The 11,872-nt window shown below is 56.7% G+C and overlaps 4 protein-coding genes across 4 annotated transcripts; 1 reads left to right on the top strand and 3 right to left on the bottom strand.

Moving 5' to 3' along the window:
* Positions 1-46: 46 nt before the first annotated feature.
* On the bottom strand, positions 47-1,386 carry PANX3 (pannexin 3; the record flags this gene model as incomplete). Its single annotated transcript, XM_082009920.1, is given in 4 exon segments — positions 47-265; positions 370-491; positions 494-511; positions 1,206-1,386. Coding segments are annotated over 4 exon segments (540 nt in total).
* Positions 1,387-2,840: 1,454 nt separating this feature from the next.
* RPUSD4 (RNA pseudouridine synthase D4) lies at positions 2,841-5,433 on the bottom strand (the record flags this gene model as incomplete). Its single annotated transcript, XM_082009902.1, has 7 exons — positions 2,841-3,026; positions 3,179-3,276; positions 3,579-3,729; positions 3,825-3,918; positions 4,153-4,354; positions 4,600-4,765; positions 5,257-5,433. The coding sequence occupies 7 exons, from the start codon at positions 5,431-5,433 to the stop codon at positions 2,841-2,843; spliced, it is 1,074 nt and encodes a 357-aa protein (XP_081866028.1).
* Positions 5,434-5,911: 478 nt separating this feature from the next.
* On the bottom strand, positions 5,912-9,076 carry PUS3 (pseudouridine synthase 3; the record flags this gene model as incomplete). Its single annotated transcript, XM_082009888.1, has 4 exons — positions 5,912-6,268; positions 6,397-6,587; positions 6,957-7,522; positions 8,690-9,076. 4 exons carry the CDS (start codon positions 9,074-9,076, stop codon positions 5,973-5,975), a joined length of 1,440 nt encoding a protein of 479 aa, XP_081866014.1. The 3' UTR covers positions 5,912-5,972.
* Positions 9,077-10,194: 1,118 nt separating this feature from the next.
* Positions 10,195-11,463, top strand: HYLS1 (HYLS1 centriolar and ciliogenesis associated; the record flags this gene model as incomplete). The annotated part of the gene is made up of 1 exon (XM_082009858.1): positions 10,195-11,463. One exon carries the CDS (start codon positions 10,195-10,197, stop codon positions 11,020-11,022), a length of 828 nt encoding a protein of 275 aa, XP_081865984.1. The 3' UTR covers positions 11,023-11,463.
* Between the last annotated feature and the right edge of the window lie 409 nt (positions 11,464-11,872).

The raw sequence follows: 11,872 nt of genomic DNA, 5'->3' as shown, positions 1-11,872 counted from the left end.
GGGACTTCGGAGGGACATGGTGACCAGTCAAGGCTGCCCAGTGGCCTCACCTCTCGTATTCCTCCCAGAACCGCTCCGGCTCAGCACTGGCCTGCTGGACCTTCCTCATGTGCTGCACGAGGCGCACGGAGCGGTTGTAGGATTTGTCTAGCTCATCGATGATGAAGAGGAGGTCAGAGTGGAGGGCGGGGATGGCCGCGTAACGCCACAGCAGGTAAGGCATGTACATGAGCACTGCCACCACCAGCAGCGAGTAGGGGAAGACCTGGGCAAAGGAGACAAGTGGGTGTCAAGCAGTGCGGAGTTGCTTCACCTCTGCTGCGCACCCAGGGGGGACCTGAGGGCACCCAGACACGAGCTTGCCCACACCTTGAGAGCCCAGAGGGACTTGGTGACGGTGTGTCCCTCGGCGTCGAGACCATGGTGGATGAGGGAGTCCCAGCAAGCCGTGTCGACGTAGGCGGACTGCTTCCCCGTGAAGTTGTTGGGGAGAAGCAGCTGATCTGTGAGCCTAGAGTGAGGAAAAGGTTGAACCTCAGCCATGGAGGTCCAGCAAGCACAGGCGAGTGCTCCACAGCCGGGTGCCAATGCGTTACAGGAGAGTGATTACATCTAAGGCATCACTTTGAATTAAAAAAAGCCTTTTTCACAGTCGTTTTGTAGCTGTCTGTCCCCACTGCCGCGTTTTCCAGGGAGGACTTTTCCATCGCTTCCTGAACACAAACCCTCAGAGCACGGCTGTGGGTACACAGTGAGGGGAACTGGAGACCAGCCAGAAACCAGTCTCAAACCAAATCCCCAGGGGCAGCAGCGGCACGTCGGCCAAGGCCAGATTTAGCCTGACGTTGCAATGCACCATCAATGCAACCCTCTATGCTGCCCTTGCAACCCGAGCCACCCTGCCGGCACCCTCCTCCTCAGAAACAACCCCACGGCACCCAAAGGTGCGGGGGACAGGCAGCTGAGGTGGGGTGTTAACTCACCACCGGTCCCGGGGTTTAGCACGGCTGTTCCCAGGCTTTCCAGTGACCATGAAAAACAATTGATAAATATCCCCAAGAAAGAACAGTTCCTAGAATGGGATTTCCAGGCAGTCCCGCCTCGGACCACACCGGTGCAAACACAAAGGTTTTGCAGCGATAGCCGAACCGCCGCCGGCAACTGCCCACGACCCGAAGATCCCTGTTACAAAAGCCACGACTCACCAGCAGAGAACTCCCGGGCAAAAGCCAGTGAGACGAGGAAGAGGGGCAGCCCCACAGTGACGAACTTCAGCAGGCGATCACTTGGCAGCTCCAACCGCAGGCCCTTGGCTCGGGAACCGCCAGGGTCCGGGAGGAGAGCGTCAGAGAGCATGTACTCAGCGGCTGTGTGTGAGAGGGACATTTTTCTATCGAGGAAGAAGAGACGATGGCGACTGCTGCTGCTGCTGGGGGGCTCTGGTGCTGTCTGAGGCGTGACCAGCTCGAGGAGAGACTTTGTAGGGCTGAAGGCATCGCTTGCCAAGTGCTCCGTACCAGGCAGCTGCAAATGACAGCTTAGACGGCACGTTAAATCGGCTGGTAATTACAGGGGGAAGCCTTTTTGCAAATAGCACAGCCCAAAATAGAAAAAAACCCACAGCAGCCACAGCATCAGGCTGGGCAGGCAGCGTTCCTCCCCAGCCACAGCCACTCCCTGGCTCCTCGTGGTTTTACGTCCCTCTCTCATAAGCAGATGTATTTCTGGTAGCGCGTTGAAGGGGCTTGAGGCTCCCCAGCTATTTTCACCCTGCATGAGGGGCGGGGAGGCAGGGGACAGGGCATTATCCTACCAAAAAGCTCCAGCCAGGTCCATGGTGGCCTTGAGGGGTACAAAGAGCCCTTTCCAGCAACCAAACCAGCCAGAGGGGCTGGGGAAAGTCCTGCTGGCCAGCCCTGAGCTTTTGAGGACAGGCCAGGAGATATCAAATGCTGGTGGCTACAATTCTGAGGCAGAACATCAGCTGCAGTTCCCCAGCTTTTCAGTCTCTCCCTTTGCCCCCCTCTCGAGGCACGGGGGAAGGAACCCAGCTCTAAGGCCAGCTCCCAAGGAAGAGGGATCCCAATAATAGGGTCTAGAAATAAGCAATAGGCAAATCAGAAGGGGCAGCGGGATAGAAAAGATTCTCCCGGCAGCATAGTCGCTCCCTAAAAACCCACGCTGACACCTCTGGCAGCGCAGAGCAGAGGGAGTCCCGGAGCTGCTCGGCCAAGCCAAGCCGGGGAACTCCCCGCGCAGTCTCTCAGCACAGCAAAAAAACCCCGCAGCTGCTGCCAAATTGCACTTTCGATGGATTTTCAGATGAAAAGAGTCTCCAAATTTGAGCACAGAGTGCCAGGATAGGAGAGAGATATTGCTGAACAGCTCTGGAGGGACGAGCGACAGCCCTCAAACCAGGGGGGACTGCACCCAGGCGCACTCAAACCTGCCCAGGGACTGAGACCCACCTGGCCTGAGTGCAGAGAGACACACAACCCTTCACTGCGGCAGGAACTGCATCTTTTATTACTCAGAGACAAGTTCAAAACATGGATTGGGCAAAGCCCAGTTTCTACCCAGCCTTGTTTGTCCGAACAAGAGGCTCTTCGGCATGCCCAGCCACTTTTCTCCACCAAATCAGGCCAAGAAGTACACGCAAGTACCTGGTTTGAAGCCAGCAACACTGGTACCAACACAGGAGGTTCTCCGGCAGGCGGCAGAGACTGTAGACTTCATCACACTGCTGGCTCCAAAGCAGACACTGCTGCAAGGCAGCCGGACCCAGCACTACCATGTGCTGGAGATGCAGAGATAGATGGTACCACTCCCATCCTGCCTCGTTAGTCATTAGTGATGTCCAGCTCCAGCTTCTTCAGAGTCTTTTGGAAGAAGAGGGGCGGCTTGCAGACGAGGTCTATCCGCTCGCCCAGGGGCAGGGAGAGCCGGTAGGCATGGAGGTGGAGGGGGAGGTGGCGAGCCTTGCTCTGCTCCAGCTTCAACCTCCTCAAGGTGATTTCAGGAAGCTTCTGCAGTGAGCACAGAAAACATCCCTTCCACATCCCCATCTCTTCAGCTGGGACTTGAAAACCCCGGCCCAGGGGGAGCTGGGGGACACAAAGGGGCTGCCCGGACCTGGATCAGGCTCTGGCAGCCACCCCCAACACAGGACCTGCCTTACCTGAGGTGCCAGCTTGCTCCAGTGTGAGTATTTGTGATCCCCCAAGATGGGGCACCCCAACCCATAGGCCAGGTGAACCCGAATCTGGTGCTTCACCCCTGAGGAGGGAAGGGAAAGAGGAGAGATGTGACAACCAGCTGTGCCAGGCCTCGGCTCCCACCTGCCACCTTCAGTGCTGGATAACCCCGTGCCAAAATCACGGGCAGCCAGAGAGTGACCCAGCAGCAAACCATCGCCCCGGGGTGGCTTGTTCCCAGAGCCTTGGCCCAAAAAGGATTTCAGTCGTGTCTAACGACGATTTCCTTCCAGTGCTACTGCTAGCTGCAGAGCCACATCGAAAGCACAGCCGGGGTGGATCCCACAGCCGACACAACCCTGGGGACATCTGGTCAGGCCTCACCTGTGATGGGCTGGAGCTCCAGCAGAGAGCAGGCGGAAGAGCTAGCCAGAAGGCGGTACCGCGTCACGGCGCTTTCAGCGTTACGGTTCTTGCGGATTTTCACCACCTTCCCGTCCTCTGGAGAGAGGCGATAGTTGGGGGCCAGCGTCATCTGAAGGGTGGCGAGAGGGTGAGGAAGGCAGGAGGGAGGTGCTGGGGAGGGGGAGCGCGAGGTCAGAATGGCGTCCGAGAGGACACGCAGCTCACCTTGTAGTGTGACTGGTGGCTCTGCACCCCCTTCTCCACAATGGGGATCTCCACGATGCCCTCAGTGGGGTCTGGGTCCCCCAGGCTGATTGCCCTGGGGAGAGAAATCAGAGGTCTGTGGGGTATATCGCTCCAGCAGGAAGGGAACCTTCCCCTCATACCCCTTCCCCACGACCCAGTCCCATAAAAAGATGCTTGAGGGAAGATAAGCAAATGCACACCACTTCCACAAAGCCCCATGTCCCCACACCCCGGTGACTGTCCCTTCGCCCCTTCTTCAAACCCTGTGGGCCCTTCAAAGCCGATTCTCCACCCAAACCTTTCCTACCAGTAGACCTTCTCCACCTGACGAGTTTTGAAGAGAAGCCGGATCTTCTCCGCCACCTCCTTGCTCCGTGCCAGCATCATCACGCCTGTGGTCTCTTTGTCCAACCGGTGGCAGAGGTGGAGGGGTTCGGCTTTCACGTTCTCCAACATCTTGGCCAAAATCGGCAGCACATCAGCAATGCAATTCTTGACCCCAGGGCCACCTGCATAATCCACAGACAAGGCAATCAGGGGAGATGCTCAGCTCCCCGCGTACCTGGAATTACCCCCAAAATGCAAGATAAAGTCTGTGATTGAAAAGTGACAAACTCCCCGCACCTCTCCCCAGGAAGGAAAACCTCGGCGCAAGGAGGACAGAGACAGAAGATCCCTGTCAGCGCCATGGAGGCATTTCCATTTCCCCCTCTACAGCATCAGTGCAGACACGGCACAGCCAGCTTTTCCTCACCGTGCACAGGAAGGCCGTAGGGTTTGTTGATCACTACAATCTCCTCGTTCTGGTACACGGTTGCCTGCTTGAGCACTTTGGCCAGGACGTTGGGGTGAACCCGTTGCAGCTGTTTGCTCAGCATGGCAAGTTCCCGGACCCGCCTCTGCGCTGGGTCTTTGGGGATCTGAGGAGAGAACAAAACACCATGGGTGGAGGATGAACGGCTCTTAGCTTTCGCCCACAGCTCCTGCGTGTCCTTCCACAATTCACTCATCTTCCATCTGCTCCTGCTCCTCCCTTCGCAGCCGTGCTCCTGAGGAGGACTGCAATGCGCGGAGTCGCTACAGAGGGGAAGGCCGGACCCGGCAACCCCACCTCATCCCCCGGCTCGGTGGGATCTCGCTTAGCCGCACGCAGGGGCGGCCACCCACAAATCCCGGTCCAGCTCCTGCCCCGATGTCCGGGCGAGGCGGGGAGGGAAAACTCGCGGGCACGACGGTGCCCATCCCTCCGGTAGCCGGGCCGGGGGAGCGCCCAGACCGGGGCCGGGCCGGGCAGGGACCCGCCGCCCGGCCCCGCTCCGCTCCGCTCCGCATGTGCACCCCAGCGGCGCGGTGCACGCCGGGAGCCGTAGTCCCGCCCCTCAGTGCCCCACCGAGCCGTGGCATCGCTCACATTTCGCTTCTCCTCCTCGCTCTTCCGCGCCCGCAGCTGCTCCGCCAGCTGCTCGGCTCGCAGCCCCGCCTCCGCCACCGCCCGCCCGCTGCCGCAGACGGTGCGCATCGCCCGGCCCAGGCCCGCGGCGGGCCGCCGCCAACACCCCCGCAGCCCGCCGCTGCTCGCCGCCGCCATCTTCCTTCCTCCTTCCCCTTTCCCCTTACTGGCCAATGGCGGCGGCGCGAAGGCGGTGCTGCAGCCCGCCCGCCCAACCGGAAGGGGGCAGCTAGCTGAGCGACACCCGCATTCCCCCAATGAGGCCGCCGCGAAGGGCGGCTCTCGGGTGAGGGCTCCGCCCCCGCCCGGCCGTTTAAACGCCGGCGACGGTTGAAGTCTGGTAACGGTCGCAGCTGGAGGACGGGAGCAGCCAGGCCCTGTCAGGTACCGGGGGGCATGTGGGCCCCGTGGGGCGGACGAGTAGGTGGGTGGGCGGGCCCTGGCTGCCTCAGCCCAGTCCGGCCTCAGCAGGACCCCCACCCCCAGTGAGGTGAGCGGCTCTGAGGGGCTGAGGCACCCCCCATCCCCTCCCAGGCCAGGACACAGCACCACTCCACAACATCTCTTGAAATGTATAAAAATAGCACTGGAAAATGGCTTTTTTTTTTTCTTTTATTAAAAAAAAAAAAAGCAAAGCAGCAAGCTGCCCTTCTCCCATGGAGGTGACTCAATCGCCATCACTCGATGTCTATGCAGACCCGCTTGGGAGGCTGCTCCACAGCACCGCTGTGGTAGCTCCTCTTGGTCTCGGGGGGCTGCTCGTCTCCATCCTCCCCCACCACCAAGCCCTGGGGGGTTTCGATGCGGCCCCTCCGCACAAAGTGGCGGATGCGGGCCTCCAGCCCCTCGCACTTGGGACGGGCCAGTAGAGGCTTGTAGGTGCGGGCTTTGACACCTTCCACAAAGCTGCTGACCTGGTTGCAGAGCGGAGGCTTCGTATCTCCCCAGAGGATGGTCATGCTGTTCCCCAGGCCTGCCATACAATTTGAAAAAATACCAGTGGTTTGAACAATGTATTTAATTACCCCTTTCTTTCATTTTTATATCACCCACCCCCACCCCTCTGTAATTCCAAGGTACTGCCACAAAACCATCCCTTACTTTTTCCAGTAGCCACAGGAGCAGCATCTAACCCTTGCAGCATGTTACGCAGCACTTGAGTTTTGACTGCGTGGTTGGCCCAGAGCTGCTGTAGGTGCGTGACGTTGAACTCCTGCACTTCTTGGTCATAGAGCCACTGAAGGTTTTCAAACTCACAGTCATACAGGACGAGGGGAAACTCGACTGCCATGCTAGAGAAAAGGAGAGGCGGCGTTACCTGTCGCTCTCTGAAGGGATGCTGTGACAATAAAGGCTTGCGCAACAGTGCATCAGCCTGTCCTTTCTGCCAAAAACAGCCCTGTCTTTTACAGAACTCCTTTTTCTGATAAAAACTGAGTTAGTTTTAACCAAACACAAAGGACTAAAGCCATCAAAAGCTTGTCCGAGAGCAAGAAAACTGGGATCCTTACGGATACCTCCCAGAGAGGCAGCTGGCAGCTTGCTTCCATATTGTGAGAGACTGCTTTGCAGGCTGGCAGAGAAGTGGCTTGCCAGTGGCACTTGCACGCAGCCATTGCTTTGAGAAGCAGCCCGGGAGGTTTTTCCTGAGCTCTCTGTACCTGTACTGTGGTTTTCGGGGGTTCTTCTCCACATCCAGCAGCTCATTGATGATATCCGGGCTCTCCATCCTCTGGCCAATGAGGAAGAGGATCGCCATCATGCAGCGGACTTGGTGATACAGGAATGCCTGTCCCGTCACTTCAAACTGGCACAGACGGAAAGGATCCTGCAGCCCTGTTTCTCCTCCTCTCTCCACCCACGTCACTCCAGCGCTGAGGATCGTTCTCTGGAAGTTGACCACCCCGTTGGCGACATCCATTTTACACAGGTTACGGAAATCATGGGTCCCCACGTACCTCTGGGCTGCGGTGTGCATGAGGGCCACGTCCAGGTCAGCACAGGGAAAGAAGTATCGGTACGTCCTCTTCAGGCAGCTGAACCTGGCGCTGAAATCTGGCTCCACGGGGGCCCAGGCCAGCACCCGGATGTCAGGCGGGAGGACCCTGTTCAGAATATGGGTGTAGCAGAGCTCCTCCTCCCCCATGCTTTTGCCTTCTGAGTCACCCTCGTGGCCATTTAGCTTTTTTCCCTCCAACAGGTTTGAGCGGAGATCTAGGGAAATCACCTGCAAAATGAGGAAAGCCAGGATTAGATCGCAGATGGGCGTACTCAGCGTGTCAAGCCAAGTCTTCCTACACTGCTGTGAAATAAATTCAGGATCTCCTACAGATGAAAGTGTCTTAAATCAGACAATCTTACCACTCTTTCCTGTGGGTAAAGCTGCAAGTGCCTCTGCTAAGGTTTCTAGCAGATGCTACGGATCCCTTTAATAAAACAGAGAAAGTTGCAGACTGCCTACATAGCAATGATCTTGAAACAGCTTCAACTTTAGTCACTGTTTTTAGGCTATAATGTGCTTTTTTTTTTCCCTGGAGGTGATGACTTGAGTCCAGCAACAGCCCGGCCGTCTGGGAAACCTGGTGTGGGAACAAGTTAATTAACACCACAGGTGCCTGCGTGCTTTAAACAGCACAAGAAGAGGCAGCCCATGCCCTTATTTCATGTGGCTCATCTCTTGAAGGACACCAGACCACCCACCTGAGCGAAAACCACCCCGGCGAGGCAAAACCTAAGCCAGTTCCGCTTCCCGAGCCAGGAGGGAAGATGACTGGCCGACAGCGAAGCCATCGCAGCGCAGGAACGGCTGTGCTTTCCCCAACGGCTCAGCCAGCCTGCTGGCTCTGTGCCCACCAAGCGGGCTGGCTGCTCCCCTCCTTCCAGCTCCCACTCCCACGCTCCCTTCCGCTAGCTGCAAGCTCCCTTCAGACCCTTCTGCGCAGGAATTCAGCTGCCTGACTCTGCAGGAAGCTATCCAATTCTTGGATTTTTTGGGATGGGGGATGTTAGTGAGTTAAATCAGCTGAGAGCTCTCTGCCAAGCACTGCAGTCAGCACAGGAAGAGCAACAAGTGCGTCTAGAGGAAGGGGCATCTCCCCTTTTTTGGCAGTGCTATTGGGGAAGCTGCAGCCTAAAACGCATTTCATCCTCTCAAAACAGGCCCCTGGGGGGGGGGGAACCTATCACTGATAAACACTTTGAGGGTCTAAAATTGTCATTCTGTGTGCAGCAAGCCATCACCAGGCTCATTTTCAGATTTAAATGCTGATGGCTTTTAAAAAAACAAATCGAATCTGTGCTGTCTTGGCTCATCACCGTGGGACAGTAATCCCATTGGATCTCCATCCCACACAGGAGCCCAAAAATCCGGGAAAGCCTGGAGGGGGATCCTGACCTGTCCAAAGGCACTGACTCCTTTGTCCGTCCGCCCACAGCGGTGGTAGTTGGAGGTCTGTCTGTTGTCTACCAGCCGTGTCTTCTTCAAGGCTTCAAACAGTTTCTCTTCAATGGTGTTGCTGGTGTTCTCCTGGCTGGCAAAACCCTGGTAGCCCCAGCCCAGGTAGGCAATCTTCAGCGCCACATGTCTGCGGCCATAGGCACCAAAATCAAACGGCCGTTGCTGGCGTTTCTTGGCTTTCCCAGGGGCTGAAGGAGCCTCTCTTCTCCCAGCACCTTCCTTGTTCTCTTGGAGTTTCTCCTGCAGCCGCTTCACCTCCTCTTCCAGCTCCTGCACCCTTTTCAGGAGTCGCTCTTGATCAGTAGCCGCGCTCTCCTCGGCCATAGCCGCTGTCTGGAGCCTTAGTTAGTTGCTGATAGCTCCTTGGGGTCTGCAGAGAAAGAAGAAAATCAGGGGGATTGCATTTTTATTCAGCTTTTATTACACCTAGAGGCTTGCTCTGTAAAATAATTGTTACCTGTGGATTAGTTATTTTTTAGCCCCTCTGTTCCTAGCAGAGCACGGGAAGGACCAAGGGGGTTTAGCTTGGACAGCTTCATCTTACTTGAGTCTCTTTTTTGCACTTTTTAATCGCTCATCTTCCCCCAGCCGCCACCGCATGATCAGATCTGCTCCGTCAGCCCAGGCGCAGTGGCAGCACGTTCCCGGCTAGCCTTTTGCTATCGGCGCGGAGCCGTCACGGAGCCCTTTCCATTTTCGCACTGTGCTCAGCCAGCATCAACACTTCAGACAGCCTGCTAACGGCTGCCATCCATCTCGCCACACCATCTGCTCCAACATTTCGTAACGGCACGGTTAAAACTTGCATTTTTCAAACCCGCTTCGCGGCATAAAGATATCCCAAACCTGCGTAGTAAGTGGAAACCGGGTCCGAGCGCCTTTTCACCACAGGTCTTGAGGTTTACTGTAGCCAGACTCAAACAGCCTTTGGGCTATGGCAGCCAACATCTAAACACACTGTGCTGAGCCTCCTCCTCCTCCGCAGGAGGGAAGCACCCTCTTGGATGTCCCTAGATTAAATCACGACTAGATACCTTGTTTTTAAAAGAATGGGTACAAGGGGAAAATCATTAATACATCTGCCCGGAACTTACAAAGTGAACCAAATCTGCCTGGTGTTTGTCCATCATCCCATTAGCCCTTTCTACATAGCGTAATTAATTGCAGCGTAGTTTTCAAGCAGGAATTTAAGGGTTGCATCAGAGGGAGCTTCGAGGCTGTGCTGCGTGTCCATTTGCTGCAGGGAAAGAGCCTTCTGCTGGTGGCAGGAGGTTTAGCAGTGCAGCCAGCACTCCCATCTGATTCACCACAACCTAAATCAACCCCCCTGAACCCGGGAAGTTGAGTCTCAGAGCCCTCTTTACATCTTTAGTCAGCTCGAATGTAGTGCAAGAAGTTAACTGTGGTTTATTTTGCAGGATCCACCCAGTTTGGTGGAAATCATGGAGGAGGCGACGGGACCGGACAGGTGTAGGTGGGCTGCTCCCGAGGATGAGGAGCAGCTGGCAGCCGTGCTGGCCCTGAGCCGGCTGTATGTCCAGCAAGGAGGCAGCGAGGAGCTGGCATGTCCCTGTGACGATCCCTACGCCGAGGCCTCCCCTGTTTTGGACGTGCAGCCAGCCCTTCCTCTGTCCTCCAAGGATCGGAGGGGACCCAGGAGGTTGGTAATGAAAAGGAAGGTGCTGAGGCGCAGACCTGACGGAGGAGTAGAGGTCTCTGACGAGTCAGTGACCAGCGAGCCGGAGAGCGAGGCCGAGGCTTGGAGCCTGAGGCAGAAAATGCTTCAGCTAAGGACCGGTCCGGAAGACAGCATCTCTGAGGGGGAAATGGAAACGAGCAGCAGCTCCCTCAATGAATCCCCTTACCGGTGGCCCTGTGAGGACAGTCCCCCCTTTCCTGGGCATTTTGGGAGCCGGAGGTCTCCTGCTTCTCGGTACACCGCTGCGGCAGGACAACCCAAGTCCTTCATTCCTCCACGGTTTGAGCCACTGGGCCACAACCGGGGGAAAACCGACCGAGTGGCCAAATATTTTGAATATAAACGCGAATGGGAGAAATTCCGAATCCCGGGGGAGGACCAGCGGCAAGAACTGCGCTGGGGCATCCGGGAGCAGATGCTCTGCAAGCCCGAGCTCCCCAGCAAGCCACAGCACCTCTGCGTCCCCAACGCCTATGCTGTGCCGACCGAAAAGAAGAGAGCTGCCCTGCGCTGGGAGGTGCGCTGGGACCTGGCCAACGGCCTCCTCCCCAGAAAAAACACCTCCTCCTAGTTTCCTAAAGCCCAGCTCCGCACCCACAATCTCTTAACCGCGCACATGCTGCTCTCCTGAGTACTTTTTTTTTTTTTCCCCCCCTCCTGAAAGTCCTCGATAATTTGGAAAATGCCCTTTTATTTTTTTGCGCTTCTATGTCGGTTAATTCTGGGATAAAACTTTACCCAGCGCCTCAGGGTGTTAAGTGGGCTGGGTAAAACTTCCCTGCTTCCCTGCCGCATCATGCAAAGCTTCTTTCCGTGTTAAAATTAGTTTATTAAATTAGTATGGGGAGCAGACACCAAAAAACCATGTAGCGCAGGAGACTTCTTGAATATCAGGAGAAATAAGAATATAACGAGCCTGGTGATTTTTTGGGGGGGATGGAATTGCCCCTGGATTGTTGTGCGAGTTATCGGGGCGGTTTTATTTACGGCGTCTCGGCAATATCTTTCTTTAATAAAGCCTGTGGAAAGATTTGTTATAGTCCTGCGGGTTAACGAGCAACGCCTCCTAAACCCCGCGGGCAGCGTCTAGACTTACCCCCGCACCTCCAAACCCTCGTCTGCCTCATTTTTACCTCCTTTTCTCAATAAATGAGCTGTAGGATGAGGTGAAGACAATATTATCATTATTATTTTTCCCGGTACCGGGTTGGTTTCGCAGCTCCCGCGCAGGAGAAGGCCTCGCAGCCGCGGCGGGATGCGGGCAAGGCCCCCGGGAGCGGAGGACGGCGGGAGACGGGGCGCAGGCGGGAGCCCCGCTCCAGGAGCGCCGGGGCGGCCCCGGGAGGGCCACGAGGGGCGGGGGGGACCTCGCCGCCGCCGCCCCGGGAGCCGCGCACCCCCAACCCACACCTCCCCTCCGA

This window comes from Phaethon aethereus (genome assembly GCF_964289735.1).
Source record: "Phaethon aethereus genome assembly, chromosome: 23".
In the NCBI taxonomy this organism is placed as follows: Eukaryota; Metazoa; Chordata; class Aves; order Phaethontiformes; family Phaethontidae; genus Phaethon; species Phaethon aethereus.
The sequence above is the reverse complement of the archived record's forward strand: the minus strand, read 5'-3'. Positions and strand labels throughout refer to the sequence as shown.